General features: G+C 44.3%; 1 protein-coding gene across 1 annotated transcript in view; it reads right to left on the bottom strand.

Annotated features, from left to right (window-relative positions):
• TMC5 (transmembrane channel-like 5) overlaps positions 1 to 19,917 on the bottom strand; it is a 62,254-nt gene that overhangs the window by 35,907 nt on the left and 6,430 nt on the right. Inside the window, exons 2-7 of the mRNA XM_010837409.1 lie at positions 16,730 to 17,543; positions 13,162 to 13,322; positions 9,290 to 9,379; positions 4,077 to 4,176; positions 1,403 to 1,490; positions 392 to 640 (exon numbers count right to left, since the gene is read on the bottom strand). Of these exons, the coding sequence (XP_010835711.1) occupies positions 392 to 640; positions 1,403 to 1,490; positions 4,077 to 4,176; positions 9,290 to 9,379; positions 13,162 to 13,322; positions 16,730 to 17,487 (1,446 nt within the window). The 5' untranslated portion in view covers positions 17,488 to 17,543. The remainder of the gene's footprint in view (positions 1 to 391; positions 641 to 1,402; positions 1,491 to 4,076; positions 4,177 to 9,289; positions 9,380 to 13,161; positions 13,323 to 16,729; positions 17,544 to 19,917) is intronic.

The following is a 19,917-nucleotide window of genomic DNA, read 5'->3' as shown; positions in this document are numbered from 1 at the left end:
TTTTAAAAAAAAAAAAAAAAAAAAAAAAAAAAAGGAAAAGGTAGATCTATGAACACCAATAAGACGGTGGAAGGAAGCAAGTCACAGGAAGTCTATATGAATAATTCATCTTTTGTTTGGAAAAAAATAAGAAGTGTATGTCTGTGCATAACATGCCCAAAGGTGTGCAGAGAAGAGGATTCTGGACAACGGAAACCGTTAACATGGTCACCTCAGGAGACAGAAATTCTCCCGAAATTGTGTGTGTGTCACTTTGGAGAAAAATAGAAAGCATTTTAAACATCTACTTTCGCATCAGTTGACTCTCAGGCAAACGAGAGGCCTGGATGGGCACGAGCAGGAATGTCCTGGGTTTCCAAGTATGAACTCCAGTTGTGGGGGGAGCACTTACCGCCCCGGTTAGAAATTCCAGTCCCGTGAATTGGAGGTGGTTCTTCTCCATCACAGTTAGCTGAGGGATTATGATGAAACTGAAGGTCACAATGAACGAGAAGATGTTGAACTTCAAAAGCCACCTCAGAAAGTTGAAATAGGAGAGGACGCTGGTGCCGAACTTGCCTCCAATGACCTTGAGTGTCTTCTGCCACAGGCTGATGGAATTGAGCAGTTCCGACAGGTTGTTCTTGAACCTTCGGTAGGCCTGCGAGTAGACACAAAGCGCACGGCTGGACGGCCCCTCAACAAATATCTACTGAGCAGGCCTGACAGTAGCAACAGGCCACCGCTTCTAAGTCCCCTGGACATCAAGCCAGTCCATCCTAAAGGAAATCAACCCTGAATATTCATTGGAAGGACAGATGCTGATGCTGACGCTCCAGTACTTTGACCACCTGATGCAAAGAGCTGACTCATTGGAAAAGACCCTGATGCTGGGAAAGACTGAGGGCAGGAGGAGAAGGAGGCAACAGGATGGGATGGTTGGATGGCATCACCATCACCGCCCCTCCCCTGGACATATCCCTACTCTCAGCCCATATTAGGAACCAGCCTGCCCCCACTTGGGGAGCAAGCAAGAGAACCTGCTACTTGTTTTTGCCGTGGCCTTAGTAAAGACTTGCCTGAATTTCTTGTCTGGCCTCTTATCAATTTCTATTGATCAAGAAAAGCCAAGAACCCAGGTCGGTATCACTATTATTTATTACCTTCCTAGGTTTGCTGTTGAAGGTGACACTCACAGTAGCTAGGTTGCCCAAATAACTAAATAACTCTGCACCTCCTTAGACCTTCCTATGCCCATGTTTTCCCCACACCTAAACTGACCCAATTTCTATGTTCTTTCAAGGAAACAGCCCTGAATTTTGGTTTTTCTTTCCTGTGAGTCCCCTGTTACCACCACTCTCCCCGCTCCCTGGTTTCACCCTACTCTGTGCCCATTTACTGACCTCAGTAAAGACCGACTTACCAGTGAAATGGAGTTCAGACACTGAGCACAGCAGTTGAGCTCCAGGATACGACGGGACTGCTTACTTTTCTCTTTGTCAACCATTTTCCTGTGGCAAAGGGCAGAAGAAAGTGAGACACCAATGTGGTAATGCATTCATCCCCTTGACATTTCTTGAGTGCCTGCCACGTGCCAGGCACAGTCCCAGGTGGTGAGACACAGATCTCCCCAGCTCATGAAGCTGGCACCTTAGTGGGGAGAGAAAGAAAATAAATAAGAAATGTAATCATAACATAGGTAAACAATATAAGATAATAGAAGGTGAGTGGTACTATGGGAAAGAGAAGGGGGAAACAGAGCAGAGTAAGGAGACGGGAAATGCTGGGATGAAGACCCTGTTATGATTTGAATAGCTCCTTATTTGCACAAAGTCTGGAAGGAGAAGAGGGGGTTAGTCTGTGGATAAGGGACTATCCAAGCACAGGAAACAGCCAACTCGAAGCCCCAAGGAGGCTGGGATGGGCAGAAATGAGCAGGGGAAGGGTGGAGAGTGTGAGTGATAACCGTGAGTAGGTGGCTGGGGTCTTATAAGTCAGTGGTTCTCAACCAGGAAGATTTTTTGGCCTCAACAGATATTTGGGTATGTCTGCAGACTTTTTTGGTTGTCAGATTGGGGGTTGGGAGTGGCACTGACATCTAGAGACCAGGGATGCTGCTGTATACCCTAGAGTGAACAGGACAGCCCCCCAAACATAGAATAATCCCAACTCAAATGTCAGATTGAAAATCCTGCTGTGAAGTCTTTTGGATCACCACAAGGCCCTCACTGTGTGACAGACAGAGCCAAGCAGAGTTTGAAATGTAAGGGTATTTTCAAAAAGATCCAGCTGCAGTTGTTCTCTTTACTTTTCCATGAACTCATTACATCTTCTTTGCTCTGGGCTCTTTTCTTTGGCCCAGCCAAAGGCCCACCCCCACAACACCATCTTTCAAAGCTCAGTTCACAGACGTCCTCTACTTTGCCCAAGTGGACCGTTATCTCTAGTCCTGTTATCTCCTAGTCCTCCCCCTGCAATCTCCTTCTCCCTTGATTTGGCCTGATATTCTTTCTATCATTTATAAGTTACTTGTTGACCAATCTACTTTCCCTGCCAGACTCTGGACCTCAGAACAATTGCATCATTTATTTACATATATACAATTATTTATTAGCAATTGCATCTACTCTACTACCAGCTCCTTGTGCTCGTGTTCAGCCATGTCCAATCTTTGTGACCCCATTGACTGTAGCCCGCCAGGCTCCTCTATCCATGAAATTTTCGAGGCAAGAATACTGGAGTGGGTTGCCATTTCCTTCTCCAAAGGATCTTCCCGATCCAGGGAATGAAACTTTTTCTCTTTTGTCTCCTGCACTGGCAGGCGAATTCTTTACTACTTGGGAAGCCCTGTCAACTCCAACAAATTGCAAAAAGTAAAATTCTGAGAAGTGATAAATGTAAGAAGGGCTGAAGACTTAAACAGCCCTCGCTCTTGCTTTTGAACCCCTGGGCTTAGAAAGCTTCTGAGGTTTTGTTTGTTTTAGTTTTCTGTAACCCCAAGCTCCACCCCTGCCCCTGCCTGCGACAGCGTGGCTTGCAGGATCTTAGTTCCCCTACCAGGCACTGAACCCAGGTCACAGCAGTCAAAGCGCCAAGTCCTAACCACCGGCTCACCAGGGAACTCTTCCCTTACACACACCTTTTTTCTAAGAGGAGTTTAAAATTTACAGAGAAGTTACTAAAACAATACAGAAAACCCCCATCTCCTACTCACCATTTCCTCTGCTAACATCTTACATTTCCAAGGTAGGTTAGTTGCAACTAAGGAACCAACATTGGTGTGTAACTTTTACCTAAAGTCCAGACTGTTCTGACTTGACTGGTTTTTCCATTTCCATTTTCTATTCCAGGACCCATCCAGGACACCACATCGCATTAGTAGTCATGTCTCTTTAGAACCCTCCAGTCTGACCTTGTCTCAAACTTTCCTTCTTTTTGATGACCTTGATAGTTTTGAAGACTACTGCTCAGATACTATGAAGACTGTCCCTTGATTAGGGTTTCTCTGCTTTTTTCCTCTGGTTGGACTAGGGTTGTGGGTTTTAGGAGAGAGTACACGGGGGTGGGGGGCTTCCCAGGTGGCTCAGCTGGCAAAGAACACGCCTTCCCATTCAGGAGACGCAGAGACACAGGTTCAGTCCCTGGGTTGGAAAGATCCTCTGGAGAAGGAAATGGCAACACATTCCAATATTCTTGCCTGGAGAATTTCATGGACAGAGGAGCCTGGTGGGCTACAGTCCATGGGGTCACAAAGAGTCAGACATGACTAAGCACACATGCACGCACACACACAGAGGTGACTCTCTGATCACATGACTTATCTCCGGGGATGTTAGCCTTGAGCATCTGGCCCAGGTGGGATTAGCCAGACTTCACCCCAGAAATCAATGTCCCCCTCTTTCCGTCCTCCACTCTCTAGAAGCAGGTGACTAAGCACAGCCCACAGTCCAGGTGACCAACTCCCATCACGTGGAATTCTTCGGTAGGAAGATTGCCTCTTCCCTTGCGTTTATTTCTTATCTTTCTGACATGAGACAAAGGTAGAAGACTAAGGTTTCCATGAAATCTGTGCAAGGAAAAAACCATTTGGTCCATACCTAAGGTTCCTTTTTTCTTCCATGGTCCTTGGCTGATTCCTAATGGCTTTAATTCTGTCTCTAGATGTCATGGGTATCAGAGACTCGATTAACTTTTGTCCTGCAGGAAAAAAAAATGGAGATTAATTTTTTTTATTTTAACAGAATAATAGCATTTGAAAATATGGTGCTAAAGATCTAGAGCATGTTTTTATGAGTGCACAGGAAAGAATATGCAGACTCAGTGAGCCAAAAAGTCACAAATAAAAACAAGAAGATGGTGCATATACATGTGACATTGCAAAGCCAAAGCACCTGACAGTTCGTATGCAATTCCAACTCCATGTTTTCCTTTTTCCTATGACACGGTACATTCAGCAAAGCCAGAACGTGTGGTCAGCCTGGCTCTTTTCTCTCTGTAATTTTCTGCATGGCTTTCTCTTGCCCCTCTGAGCTCCAGGCCCAAGCATCTTCTTTACTCTTCTTGACTGTTATCTTCTGCTCTTTCACCCTGGAATGTCCTCCTCCCTTCTCCTGAGAACTCAGATTCACACTTTGGGTCCACATGGCAGATGCTGTGATCACCTACCCCACAGTCATCTCTCCTTTTTTAATAGGATCCCAATTCAGGTTAGGCATCTACCCACCTCCCTCCCACGGTCCTGGGCTTCTGCAGGGTGGGGTCCATCTCCAGGTTCTCATCTCCAGGGCCCATCTCCAGCAGGCAGGTCCCTGTGAGTCTGAGCCTATCTCGATGGCCCCAGCCCCCAGCAGGTGACCTGTTTAGCTCCAGGCATGTGAAACATTGGCAAACATGGGAGGTGGTCTGCTGAGGGGTTGCATGAAAAAGGTTTCTTCCTCCTCAAAAAAGCAAGACTCAAAAAACAAGGAAAAGGCAGTGCCTTCTCCCTCTGGGTGGGTTGTGTCTGCATGGCACTGTGCCCCATCCATAACAGGAGGGAGCAGCGGGGGTCACTGGGCCCATGGCAGGAGCAGCTGGCTCCCGGCCCTGTTGTTGAGCTGCATGGAACCTCTCCTCCTCTCAATGACACAGCTGAGGCAGAGGGAGAATTCCCAGAAGAGGGCCTCCACATCACTTGGCTGAAGATGAGGAATTTGAGCATCTCCTGAGAGGGAAAAGGGGACAGATAGAGGAATAAAGGTGAAGGAGGAAAAAAGCCCAGAAATTCGGGGAGACAGCAATGTGACAAGAGACGCCCCATCTTTCAACAAAGGAGCCAAACTCATAAAATGCTTTGGTGTGAATAGATTTTTTTTCCCTCCCTTCTTAGAAGTCACTGAGAATGGCTGGACTTCATGCCTGGAGTATTACGGGGTGAAAGAGAAACAGCATCTGGGAAACCAGTGTTTGATGTTAGGAGCTGCAAGGCAAGGGAGGGTCTCAGTTAAGACCTGGTTTCACGGAGGACTTGATAAATAGAGGCATCCCATGATACTTGAACCTAGGGATTGGGTGCAAAGCAGTTCGGGACAGTGGTTAAGGTGTCAGGCTTGGGAATCAGGCAGACCTGCATTTGACCCCAGATCTTTAATTTCCTTGAGCCTCAGTCTCTCAGCAAATGGAAATGACAGGTGTGCCTCTATCACACGTGCAGAGAGTGGCAGGCAAATAAAACTAAATTCGATGGATAACAAAAAGGCAGAACACCAGGCACATGAAATGAGCTCGATCAAGGTAAAACTCCTTCTTAGGTGTCAGATCCTCTCAAAGTGACCCCTTCCGAGTCCCAAGCACCCTCAGGTCATCTACCAAGCCTTTGCCCTATTCAGTGTTTTAAAACCACAGCCTTGTGGGCAATTCGGAAGGGGTTGCTCCCATCCTAACTCCTTTGCCCCAGGGTCTCACCTTGGATGTTCTCGTGTGAAGTATGAGGGGTATCTAAGCCTGTGTTTTCTGAGTTATGAAGGGTCAGAGCAAACGATTCCTTCAAAGGTGTTGCAAATTGTAATAACTGCTTGCCCTTTTTGTCATTCCGATTGCTGAAAATCTGAGAGTCTGTCACATCACTGTCAGAAATGGAGGAGACCAGGATGGAGTTTGAGTTCACCGGTGTCTTTTCTGGAACAATCTGACTTGAAGATGGATGGCTTTGGATCCCAGAAGGGACATGCTCAACCTCGACAATGATTTCATTCACTTGACCACCAGAAAGCATCTCTCGTTCCCCCAAGCCTTAGGTCCCACCAAGGTGAGCTTCCCAAGACCTCACATAGCAGTCACACTGGCATTGTTGGGGACCGCCCAGAAAAGTGATGACAGTCACAGAGAGCTGCCCCATTCACAGTTTTTAATGCCAGGATGAGATGGACAAAACCAGTCCCCCACAAATCACAGTACAGCTCCCCACATCTACACCAGAGGGGGATCCCTGAGAAGAGGAGTTGTTTTCCTGTGCAGATTCTGTCCCAGTAGCTAGGTAAAAGGCCAGAAACAGAATTCTTTATTAAAGCAATAGGATTCTAGAAACAGAAGGCAGAGATTCTTCTAAATGATTCAGTCAAAGGGCAAGGTCTTCACTTTAACTGGTGCCTCTGGTCCAAGACTTATGTTATATTTTTGGTTTTATGTGCCTATATAAATCCAGGAGAGAAACAGCTGCTCTCTCCTGACTGCCTGGGTGGCCCCACTGCTGTCTGTCTGCTTCCCACACCCATTCTCTCTTTCTCTCACATCAGCAGATGCCTCCTTTGCTGTGCAGCCACTGCGCTCAGTGAAAACTCTCCCAGCTTCCTTCGTGGCAAAGGGTGGCTCCGTTTGCAGCCTAGGATGGATCTGTGACCTCATTCTAGTCAACAAGGTTGTGGCTTCCGTTAACGCTCTTTAATGGGTGAAAGTTTGCCTGATTTAACCTTTGGCATTTCACCATTTCACCTTCTTCCTGACCAGATACAGCCATTTGGAAAACAAGAGGGTAAAACGTTCACCAGCCAAGGGTCATGGGAAAAGACGCTTCAGAAGGAGCTCCTGGCGTTGACAGTATCATGGGCAGAGGTGCCATAAAAACTCTGGACTCGTTCCTGGCATACTTCTTGTCACAAGGGGAAAATAAATCCCTTTATTGCTAAACCACTGTCCTATGTCAGTGCTGGGCACCTGGACGCAGTCCCTACCCAGCAGACCTGATCTGGAAATCACTGTGCTGTTTATTTAATAGTTGGAGAAATTGAGTGCAAAGGAATGAATAAACTCCCTCCTAATCATACTCTCATTAAATGGCAGGACTGGACTAATAATAGAACTCTTTCCTTCTCCCCACACCAATGATAATTACTCGTACTGGGAATCTGCCTGCTAATGCAGGGGACATGGGTTCAATCCCTAGTCCAGGAAGATGCCACATGCCGTGCAGCAACTGAGCCTGTGCACCAGAACTAGAGAGCTGTGCCCCCCGGCCGCAACTAGAGAAAGCCTGAACACACCTACAAAGACCCAGCGCAGCTGCAAAAAAAAGTTCCTTGTAAAAAACAATGAATGATAACTATCAGTAACAGTACCTGCAGGCCAACTACTTTAAATAGAATATATTGTTTGATTTTCACAATCACCCCATGAAGTAAGTACTGTAATAAACCCTATTTTGTAACTAAGAAAACTGAGGCCCAAAAAGGTAATTTTCTTAAGGCCACAAAACCAGCAAGTAGAAGAACTCAGGATCAAACCGAAGTCTGTCTGGTCCCAAAGCACAGTGCCTTAATTACTTCACCCTGGTTGTTTCCTGTGAGCAGATGCTGATGTATCATTCACTACATCCTTCATTCATAAATGAATATTTGTGAGTACCTACTACGCACCAGGCACTTCCTAGCTGCTAGCATGATCCACCAAAGGGACACTCTATCAGAAGACTGTCCATCAATTAATTGTAAATGATTTGAGAATCAGAACTAGTAAAGCGAAATGGTAGAGAAACCCAGGTTCATCTCTGGGTCCTCTATTTCCTTACTTCTCTCTGCCTTCTGGGGACTCCTCGTCCACCTAGAGGCACTAATCTTCATATTGGCCACAGAGCATCTTAAGAGGTGTGAAGGCATTTCTTTTCCCCAGTAGTTAAAGCCATTCCCTGCTCTTGTGGAAGACAGACAGAGAGCATGATTGTTTATATCCCCATGGTTTTCTCTCCCAAGTGGCAACACCAACCTCTTGAAAGATACAGGCCTTCTTAAGAAGCCTCTTAAAGAGTGAAGCTACAGGGTCGGGTGTCAGAAGGTGAGAGATGGTTTCAAGTCATGGGCCCCGACAATATGTGTTGTTACACAGAGGATGTCTTTGATTTATTCCTTGGTATTCACAGGTTTGCCTCTAGCTTCCAGCATTCCCTGGCCTCTCTCCTCTGATGCTTTTTTATTTCCTAGGCCTCTGCCTCTGATCAGACCTTCCTCACAGCACACAGCGATCCTTACAGAGCTTCCTAACTGATTTCAAAGCCTTCTTCAAGCTGATTGCCCCTATCCTCCACTATCATAATAATTCTATGATTATTCAGAAAAATTTTGATCAAGGCAATGCCACCTCACCAATACATGTATTAGCCATGGGATGGACATGTGACCCAGCCTTCTTTCCTACGTAAAAGTGACTGGTTCATGTGTAGACATGTGTCCCAAATGGGGCTGGAGAGAGGTTCCTCAATAGTGACCGACAGGCCTGGAAAGAAAGGAAGATTTCCCCCGAGACCGCTGAGCTGTGTGTGTGTCTCCTGTCAAGCTCCCTGGCTGCAGAGAAGGCCTGACTAGTTGAGATGAATGAGGTGAAGCTTAAAGAGAAGCTGTCTGTGAGATAGATGGAGAAAAAGAGAGTCCAGATGGCCCTGAGCTCCTGGCTTCAGACCCAGAGGCCCTGGTTCCTGTAACTCATCCAACAAATACCTCTGAGCACCTGCTATGTGCCATGCCAGGCTCTGTACTAAAGTGCTGGAAGGTAATTCTACCTTCTCTTCTTTGTTTACCCACATTCTTCCCACAGCACAAGCCTTGGGCCTGGGTGAGCTGGCTTTCTGTCACTTGCAACCAGAAGAGTCCTAGCGAAGACACCTTGATATCTAAAGGAGAAAAAAACTCTGCATGTTTAGAATAAAACCTATTGTGATAAATTAAGGAAGTGCTGCATCAGTTACTACACCAGAGGCCAAGAGGCAGTGGCAATGTCTGCATTGCCTTGAACAGGCTCCTTCTGCAGGACGGATGCTTTTGGTCACTGTCCACTGAAGCCTTACCTTGGGGTGAACTGAGCCAATCATGTCCAGACAAGGGTGGGTCTCCATAAGCTGGGCCAGGACCTTCATCACCCACATAAGCAGGATTCACTGGAATGAAGAGACAAGACAATTAACCCCACACTAGTTACTACTGAGCACACAATGGTCAGCAGGACCTTGTTAGTGGGCCATAACTCAGAGTTTGAAAAATACTTGTCTGGAGGGATGAATAGATGGAGCTCAGAGGGGTTTGTGTGCTAAGTTGCTTCAGTTATGTCCCACTGTTTTTGACCCCATGGACTGTAGCCCACTAGGCTCCTCTGTCCGTGGGATTCTCCAGGCAAAGATACTGGAGTGAGTTGCCGTTTCCTCCTCCAAGGAATCTTGCTGACCCAGCAATCAAACCCACGTCTCTGTCTCCAGCATTGGTAGACAGGTTCTTTACCTCTAGCGCCACCTGGGAAGCTTCAGAGGAGTTTAGGACAGTGAAAATACTCGGTAGGATACCCTTATGATGGATACAAGTCATTATATATTTGTTGAAACCCATAGAATGTACCTCCCAGGGTGAAACTTAATGTAAGCTAAGGACTTTGGGTGATAATGATATGTCAATGTAGGTTCAGTTGTAACAAATGTCCCACTGTGGTGGGGGACCCTGATAATGAGTGAGGCCATGCACGTGTTCCCTGGAGTAAGAAATGGCAATCCATTCCAGTGTTCTTGCTTGGAGGGTTCCATGGACGGAGGGGCCTGGCGGGCTATGGTCCAAGGAGTCTCAGGGAGTCAGACACAACTGAGTGACTGAGCACACACGCACGCACGTGTGGGGCACAGGGTAGTTGAGAACTCTGTCACCTTTTCCTCGATGTTACTGTGAACCTAAAACTTCTGTTATAAAAAAGTCCTGCTTTTAAAAATTAAACAAATTTTGTTGAGATGATTACAAAGCTTCCTTCTAGTTGTAGCCTTTTATGATGACACATGAATAAATCTGGAATTTGGCATGATTTTCTTAGGGACAGAGTCTACTTTTGACATCTACATGACAGTGTCACATTTCAATATATTTTTATTCAACTCATGATAAACAATGAAGTCTAATTCAACTCATGATAAACAATGAACTCCATAACAGAAAAATTGGAGCACATTTTGATGGAAATGTACGAAATTATACTGTGGGAGGTTCTGGAACTTCTTGCCAAGGATCAGTTCCCAGCTTTGCTGCTTTATTAACTGTGTGCTCTCTGGCATATGTTACTTAATAGTCTGAGTTTCAATATCTTAGTCTGTAAATCAGGATAATAATAGGCCTTCACATAGGATTGTTGGGGAAACTGAAGCAGTTAATTTTTGTTGGGGAAACTGAGTCAGTTAATACGTGTAACTGATATAACTATGTATAAAAATGCTTGAAACAAATCCCAGAACACCACAACTCTTAATATATCCTATTGTGGCAAATCAGTTGGTTTTCAGCAAACATTACACTTCCTCCACTTTGGACACCTCCACTGAGGTTGGACTGGTCATGTGACTTGGCTTTACCCGTGGAACACAGCAGAAACGACAGTTTGCTAGTTCCAAACCAAGGACTCAGAGACATCACATGTTTCTGCTCGCCACTTTGTGTGTTTCCAGCTTATGCCATGGGATGAAAATGGCCCAGGTTAGTTCACTGGGTCAAGAAGGACACTATGCCTAGACAGAGTCTGTGAACTCAAATCAGACACAACCAAACCCAATGTGGTTCAGTTAAACTCCAAGCAAACCCACAGATGTATGGGTGAGAAATAAATGATGCTTATTGTGCAACGCTGGGTTTTAGAGTTGTTTGTTACGCAGCATTCCTGTGGCAACAGCTAACTGGTACATCCCTTACAGCTATTGCTTTTAATTCAGTTAGCATTGCTCAAGCACCTACTGTGTGCCAAGTATTAGGAAAATCACATGGAGCCTTGGAAGCTGTATAGATGAAATGGGTTCTCCTTAAGAAGTGCATAGTCTAACAAGATGGTATAGCCCTGGACAAGAGAACGCTGGGGCTACAACCTTGGTCCTAAAAGGAGCCCAGAGAATGAAGCCACACTTTATGTGGCCACTTTTAAAAATAGCTTTTTAATTCCAGTGTTCTGTGGAGCTTGGTGGTCAGCAATCCATATTTTCCCTGCTTCTACCCAGCAGTAAAGTGGAGTCAGAGAGATTGGCTGATAAAGGCTCTTTTGATTTAGTAGCTAGGTAACTTTGAGCACGTTTCTCTCTGAACCTCAGTTTTCCCTTCTGTAAACAGGGAGAACAGTAGTGTCTGCTGCAGAGAAAACAAGATTGTAAAAGTAAAGTGCTTAGCAGAGTCTGCAGAGCATGGGAAACACTCCCAACCAGTTATTAGCTCTGCTTGCATTAGAGGGGGCAGTGTTTCTCAATCCATTTTTTTTTCATTACCAGCCACCTAAGGAGTCTTTTAAGATATTTCTTCCTCATTGCCCTTCCTCACGACATTATTGATTTATTTATTTTTGGCTGCACTGGGTCTTCGTTGCTGCTGTAGTTGGCTTTCTATAGTTGTGGCAAGTGGGGGCTGCTCCAGTTGCCATCTGCAGGCTTCTCATTGCAGTGGCTTCTTTTGTGGTGGAGCGTGGGCTCCAGGTGCATGGGTTTCAGTACTGTGGCACCTGGGCTTAGTTGCCAGTGGAATGTGGGATCTTCACGGACCAGGGATTGAACCTGTGTCTCTTGTACTGGCAGGTGGATTCTTAAACACTGGACCAACAGGGAAGTCCCCCCCGTGACATTTTAATACCATAGTTATACTGTATAACTACGTGTTTGTGTATCTTCTTTATACATAAAAAGAGGAAGGTTTTTTTCTGGCCTTTTCAATATATTTTCACCCCTTGAGATACATATGCCCCACTGAGAATGCCTGGTATGAAGGTTTGGAATAGCCCAGCTGAATGTTTTCTCTGCAAATGTGTAACAGTCCGCATTTTTCCTGAGTGTGTGGCAACGGCATCCCATCTCCTCCTCCCCGTCTTCTTCAATCTCTTCCCTACCAGTCAGGGCTGAGCGGTCTTTCATCTGCAGCAACCAGCACTTGGACCCCATGCTCTGTTCAAGGCTGAGCACTCCCTTCTCCAGCTCTGAATTCCTATAACATCGACTTGTGCCACGAGCTGGCTTTCTCTATCAGAAAAGTCCCCCTTTTTCCTCTCAGAAGACTGGTAGAATCATCTTTACCTCCCAGAGCTAAACCTTTACACACAGCAGATTCTGAGAATGATGTGATTTTTCACATATTATCCATCTGTTTGCTCATTTTCTTTAGTCTTCATGTGCTCTTGTCACCTCCTCACCTAGGCTTTAAGTACCATGAGGACAGAGCTGCTTCTAACTCTCCATGTCCCTAGCAGGTTCCAAAAATACAAATGCTGACCATCTGAACACCTTTAGGAGGGGCTTAACTAAAGCTACCCAGTGGCAGCCATGCAAACTGAATCTAGTCTACGAGTTGTTTTGTTTGCTCAGCACAGGAATTTTATTTATTCATTTTAAAAGTTATTTTGAAACATGTAAAAACCCAGATTTCTGGCTTCTCTAGAAAAATCTGAGGATCTGGCCACACTAAGACCATCTTTCTCACATAACCACCATGGGCTTGAACCTGACCATCAGCCTCCATACATGGGCACCACTCCTGCCCAACATGATCAGATAAATGATGACACTGCTTCTCTTCTCTACACCCTCAGGGTTCAGCCCTTGTAAAGTGGGTGTTTGAAGGAGGAGGGGGTAAACCACTTCCCTCACTGATCTTTAATGACTGGTCCCAAGCCCATTGAATTTTATTTTCTTCCCAGGAAATGATCCTCTTCTTAACAAATGCTTACCATAGCCATTGCCAGGAGCACCTGGATACGGATTTGCCATCCCCACAGATTTCATTTCAATGCTTTCAGGATAATCAACACCTTCTCTCCCAAGGACGCCCAAGGGGCTGACATCCTCATAGTGAAACGGGGGCTGGACTGAAGATGTTCTGCTGAGCATTCTGCAATCCCAAAATGATGAATCAGTATTCATCTGGTAGCACAGTAAGGACAGTCATCCATCCATCCATCCACCCATCCATTCATTCCACTGAATGCCAACCATGCATGGGAGAGGGGAAGAGAACACAAAGACAAAGACATGGGTTGTTGACCCTCAAGGAACTCTCCATACAGTCTGGTCGAGCTTCTTAAACACAACCATAAGCAATTACAATACAAGTAGCAACTGGTGAATATAAGAAGTCAGGTCCAATGAGTTCACAGGAAAGAGAAAATTTGGGCTGAGAGTTTGAAGGGAAATCTACATGGAAAAGAGCCATCTGCCCTGGGATTGGAAGGATAAATCCATACATAAAGAGTTAGGAGTAGGGCATCCAAAGATGAAGAACAGCACAAGTAAAGTGCTGACCAGAAAGTGCTGAACATATAAAAGGAATGCTATGGAAGTCAATTAACCTGGAACAAAGATTCTCAATTTTATGTATATATCAATTCCCAGGCCTCACCCCAAACAACTAAATAGAAGCTTTGAAAGTTGGGCCCAGGTATTTGTATGATTTTTAAGGCCCCCCAGGTAGTTAGGTAATTATAAGCATCAGCCAAGGTTAAGAACCACTGACCTACAGTATGGGGTTGAGGTAGGGCGAGGATGGGCTTCCCAGGTGTCTCAGTGGTAAAGAACCTGCCTACCAGTGCAGGAGATGTGGGTTCGATCCCTGGGTTGGGGAGATTCCCTGGACAAGAAATAGCAACCCACTCCAGTATTCTTGCCTGGGAAATCCTATGGACAGAGGAGCCTGGCAGGCTAGAGTCCATGGGGTCGCAAAAGAGTCAGACACGACTTAGCAACTAAACAACAACAACAGGGAGGGGATAGCAGAAGCGGGAGGAGGCCAGTCAGCCTGGGCTGTGGCTGGCATCTTACATTGGCCCAGCACATCCTCATTCTTAGGATATCGTAAGTGAAGTGGCGGACTCTTTCTCCCAAAGATTATGGAGAACTATGGAGGGTAATAAACAAGGGAGTGACAGGTCAAAGGTATATTTTCAATAATGAATCAGGCAGTGGGGGATAAGACCAAGGAGGACATTTTGACCTAGTCCTTTTAATCCTCCTATTTAGGTTCTGAAGACATTTGATCCCACTACACACCCAAATCCCATATTTTTGTTTCTGGTTGTTCAGTCACTAAGTCATGTCTAACTGTTTGCAACCCTATGGACTGCAGCATTCCAGGCTTTCCTATCCTTTATTATCTCCCAGAGCTTGCTCAGACTCATGTCCACTGAGACGGTGATGCCATCCAACCATCTCATCCTCTGTCACCACTTGTCCTCCTGTCCTCAATCTATCCCAGCATAAGGGTCTTTTCCAGTGAGTCGGCTCTTCACACCAGGTGGCCAAAGTATTGGACTTTCAGCTTCAGCATCAGTTCTTCCAATGAATATTTAGGGTTGATTTTCTTTAGGATTGACTGGTTAGATCTCCCTGCAGTCCAAGGGACTCTCATGAGTCTTCTCCAACACCACAGTTCAAAAGCATCAATTCTTTGGCATTCATCCTTCTTTATGGTCCAACTCTCACATCCATACATGCCTACTGGAAAAACCATAGCTTTGACTAGATGGACCTTTGTCAGCAAAGAAATGTCTTTGCTTTTTAATATTCTGTCTAGGTTTGTCATAGCTTTCCTTCCAAGGACCAAGTGTCTTTTAATTTCGTAGCTGCAGCCAGAATCTGCAGTGATTTTGGAGTCCAAGAAAATAAAATCTGTCACTATTTTCACTTTTTCCCCTTCTATTTGCCAGGAAGTGATGGGACCAGATGCGATGATCTTAGGTTTTTGAATGTTGAATATATTTTTAAAGTAATTATTGAATTTGTTACAATATTGCTTCTGGGTTTTTTTTATATTTTGGTTTTTGGGCCTCTTCATCAAGAGGCTCATTGGTTCATCTTCGCTTTCTGCCATAAGGGTGGTGTCATCTGCATATCTGAGGTTGTTGATATTTCTCCTGGCAATCTTGATTCCAGCTTGTGCTTCATCCAGCCCAGCGTTTCTCATGATGTACTCTGCATAGAAGTTAAATAAGCAGGGTGACAACATACAGCCTTGACGTACTCCTTTCCTGATTTGGAACCAGTCCCTTGTTCCATGTCTGGTTCTAACTGTTGCTTCTTGACCTGCATACAGGTTTCTCAGGAGAAGGTAGTCTGGTATTCCCATCTCTTTAAGAATTTTCCACACTGTACTGTGAGCCACACAGTCAAAGGCTTTAGCATAGTCAATGAAGCAGAAGTAAATGTTTTTCTAGAATTCCCTTGCTTTTTTTGGATTCAACGGATGTTGGCAATTTGATCTCTGGTTCTTCTGCCTTTTCTAAATCCAGCTTGCACATCTGGAAGCTCTCGGTTCACATACTGTTGAAGCCTATCCTGAAGGATTTATGTTGAATTCATAAATATTACTAGTAGAAATAGTACATACAAAATAAAACTCACATTGGTTAGAATTTCACATAGTAAATTTGTTACAGGTCAAAAATAGCCTGAAAAATAAATAAATAATCACATGCTGTTGGCAACATGAACGTTGAGAAACTTAACGCAGGAAAAATTAGATTTGGTAGAACTGTCACCCAAGGTTAACACTGTTAATGGCCCAAACTGTACCTAATAAAATTTGTCAATGACTAAAACTGTTGGAAGATTAAAATCTTTTTGACAAAATTTAGATCTACAGAATCTGAATCAGGAAAAATTAGACTTAAAGAAACTTCCTTAGAGGAATCCTAACAATGGCAAAAACTATAATCAATAAAACTTGATGAAAGCAACAGCAATGGAGAAGATCAAGGAGCCAAATCTGCTCTACACATGGAAAGTGGTCAATTCTGGCAATAATTTCAGCAAAATAAAGATGAAAGTAGAAAAAGTCAGAAGTGGCTCAATCACCTTGTATAAAAATAATTGAGTTAAATGGATTCCATGGTAGATTTTTCAAAAGATTTTCTTGATTAAAGTGCATTCCTGTTGATATAGTTCTGGTTAAAAGGTTTGGGTTCATAATTATCACCTTAACCCTAATCTCATTGGCGAAGTAGCAGGGTCAAAACAGTGCGATCTAAATGTTTTGCAGGGACTAGGCAGGAAGAGATAAGAGACTGGGAAGGATGTTATTCAAGCAAGAAGTGATGAAAGATTATCAGTTAAGAGCATGAAGCCTCAGGCTGAGAATCCAAGGCCCAGGTGAGGTATACAGGTAGGCGTGAAAGTTTCACCATAAATCCAGATCATGGAAATCATCATCATATGTGTCCTTATCCCAATTAAGTTAAACATTAATTGACTTAATGATCTAACCTTCATCTCCCATCCCCACTGGAAGGAGATTCCAGCACTTACTGCCTGGCCATTTCCGGGTCCTCTGAAGAGCCATAATCATGACCATTCTCAGCACCTGGGTAATCAGGCTCTCCCCAAAAGTTTGGAGAGTTCCGATGGTCTTCAGCACCCAGATAGTCTGGTTCTCCAAAAAAGTGTGGATGGTTAGATTGACTCTCAGCACCTGGATAATCAGGCTCTCCCAGAGAGTCTATGTATGCCTTGACTCTGGGGCTAGCATGCTCCGGATTCCTTCTGGAGCCTGGATGGTTTGAACTGGCCCTGGGGCCAGAAGAGTTCAAGTTTTCCTGAGCTCCAGGGTAGTCTGGTTCTCCCAAGGAGTCGAGATAATCTGGATTTATTCTGGAGCCTGTGTAGTTTCCACTGCCTTTGGAACCAGGAAAATCAGGATTTCGTTGAAAATGAGAGTAGTCTGGGTCTCCAGATGAGCCTGGTTGGTATGGATTCCTCCGAGATCCAACATACTCTGGTTCTGCCAAAGGTTTGGGATAGTCTGTCCCTGCAGAGTATGGATGGCTCCTGGTGCCAGGGTAGTCTGGATTACTCTGAGATCCAGGATAATCTGGTTCTGCTAGAGACCCAAGATAGTCTGGACTTGTTCTGGACTCTGCTGGGTATGGGTTGCTCCTGGTGCTGGGTTCATCTGAGTTGTTCAGAGGACCTGGAGATTTCAAATACCTCTGAGTATGGTTTTGAGACCCAGAATAGTCAGGGTAATCTGGGTCTTCCTCATAAGCGCTATTCCTGTAGGCAGACATGTTTACTCTGGAGCATTAAAATGCATCTGCAGTTATTCAGCAATCTCTTTCTTTATCTGAAAAACAAAAGGAAGAAAACGTCAGATTTTTTTCCCTATCTTCCCTGCAATAATTGATGGTTACCTTGCAGTATCTGTTCTTTTTCCCTTCCTAGTTAGGTACACAACTGTCCAAAATAGAGATTATATCTCCCAGCCCCCTGTACCTCTAGGTGCAGCCATGAGAGTGGGCAATGAGATGTGGGCAGAAGCGGTATATATTCCTTCTGGGCTGTGCTGTAAAGAGAAGGGGTATTCCTCCCTTTCTCAGTCTTCCCACTTCTGTGGACTGGAATGTGGAAATGATGGGGTGCCATTTGGACCATCTGTGGATGGTGACTGCAGCCATGAAATCAAAAGATGCTTGCTCCTTGGAAGGAAAGCTATGACAAACCTATACAGCGTATTAAAAAGCAGAGACATCACTAGGCTGACAAAGGTCCGTCTAGTCAAAGCTATGGTTTTTTTCCAGTAGTCATGTATGGATGTGAAGCCTGAGGGCCAAAGAATTGATGATTTCAATTCTTGGTGCTGGAGAAGACCCTTGAGAGTCCCTTGGACTACAAGGAGGTCAAGTCGGTCAATCCTAAAAGAAATCAACCCTGAATGTTCATTGGAAAGACTGATACTGAAACTGAAACTCCAGTACAAGGAGGGGAGAAAATTTAAAGAAAGGATTAATAGGATTTGTGGACTGACCTAATATGGGAAGGGTGAGAGCTAAGGAAAAATCAGAAATAAACTTCACAGTTTGAGCCAGCATGATTAGATAAATGGTGATACTTTTGAAAGAAGCAAGTAGACCACTTTTAAAGTTCAGCCAATGTTTACAGATTTCTCTCTATATAAAAACGAAAAGGGTTAGACTTTTTTTGAGTAATCAGAGCTAAAGAATTAACCTTCTGCCACTGTCATCTACAACCTTTTCAGCATAGCAGAAAGTTTTTCATTATTTGTGTCCCTGTCCAGCATCCACCTGTCTCTTTTGTAGTAACATTTTCCCTCTCAATTCATGTCAGCCAGGTGTAAGTGTGTGACCCAATCAGAATTATTTGCTTCTTGGCCACAGTGATTGAGTCAGAGCCAGTAAGACTCAATTCTGAGAGTTTTATCAGAAATGTTGAAAAAGAGAAGCTCTTTCTTTTGGTTGGACTTGGGACTTAGAAAGTTATAAGCCTGAAGCTGCCAGAGGTCACCAGGGAAGGAGGCCTGCCTGAGAGTAGTGCCAACAGCAAAGAGAACAGAACCAAGAGATAAACAGAGAGAAGGATCAAATGCTATGACATCGTTTAAGCACCTGAATCCAGCCATGCGTGAAGGCAGCCAGCCACTGGATGCTTGAGTCATTACATTCTCCTTTTGACTTACAATTGTTTGAGTTGGGTTTTTCTCGTACACAAATGAAAGAGAATTTCAATGAATATGCTGAGTTTTACAAACAGAAACATTCACACAAATTGAGTGCTAGAAAGGCTAAATGCTGGGCTTTATGGCAACTTATTTTTCATTACATGGAAAATGAACTCATTGATTTACTTATATTGTAAGACTAGAAATTAATATATATTTAAGATTTAGGATTTCTGTGCCCTACTAAAACCTTAGCTATTACTATTACATCTAACAAACTAAATGTGCCTACTAAATCTAAGAAAATAAAACATGGTATGATACCAGCCTAAGAGAAAGAAGTATGTCCACCAAAAGGTAATGAGAGTGCTCATAGATGCTTTTCTTACATAAGAGTCAGAAATTGCAAACAAGCTAACAGTAGAATAAGTAAATGAATTGTGGCATATTCATACAATGAAACGCTATACAGCAGTAACAAAGATGGAACTTCTGTGACATGCAATGACATGGATTCATCTCACAGAGGCAATGATGATTGCAATTCAGATACAAAAGACTACAGACTGTATAACATTTATACAAAGTTCAAGAGCAGGCAAACTAAATAATGGAACTAGAAGTCAGAATAGCAATTACCTTGGGGAAGGGAGGAGACGGGAAACAAGATGAGTGAGCAAGCCTCTGGGATTCTAGAAATGTCCTCCTCTTGATCTGGGTGGTGGCTACATGGTGGCATGTGTGTGCACATCAAGGACACATAAGAACCGTGTGGGTGCGTGCATGCTTGGTTGCTCAGTTGTGTCCAACTCTTTGCAACCTCATGGACTGTAGTAAGAACTGTGTACCTCTCTATAAATATACAACCTCTTACTCTTAAAAAGAAAAAGAAAATGAGAAAGCTCTAAACCAGAAACCATAACGTGAAACTTTCTATTTCCCCTTCTATTTCCTTCTAATTATACTAGCTGAAAATAAATGAATGGCTCTAGCTCACAAACATTACCGGTTTTCTCACATATGCATCACAGAACATCTGAGT

The sequence above is a fragment of the Bison bison genome, unplaced genomic scaffold (genome assembly GCF_000754665.1).
Source record: "Bison bison bison isolate TAMUID 2011002044 unplaced genomic scaffold, Bison_UMD1.0 scf7180017864072, whole genome shotgun sequence".
Lineage (NCBI taxonomy): Eukaryota > Metazoa > Chordata > Mammalia > Artiodactyla > Bovidae > Bison > Bison bison.
This window is presented reverse-complemented; position numbering and strand designations above follow the sequence as displayed.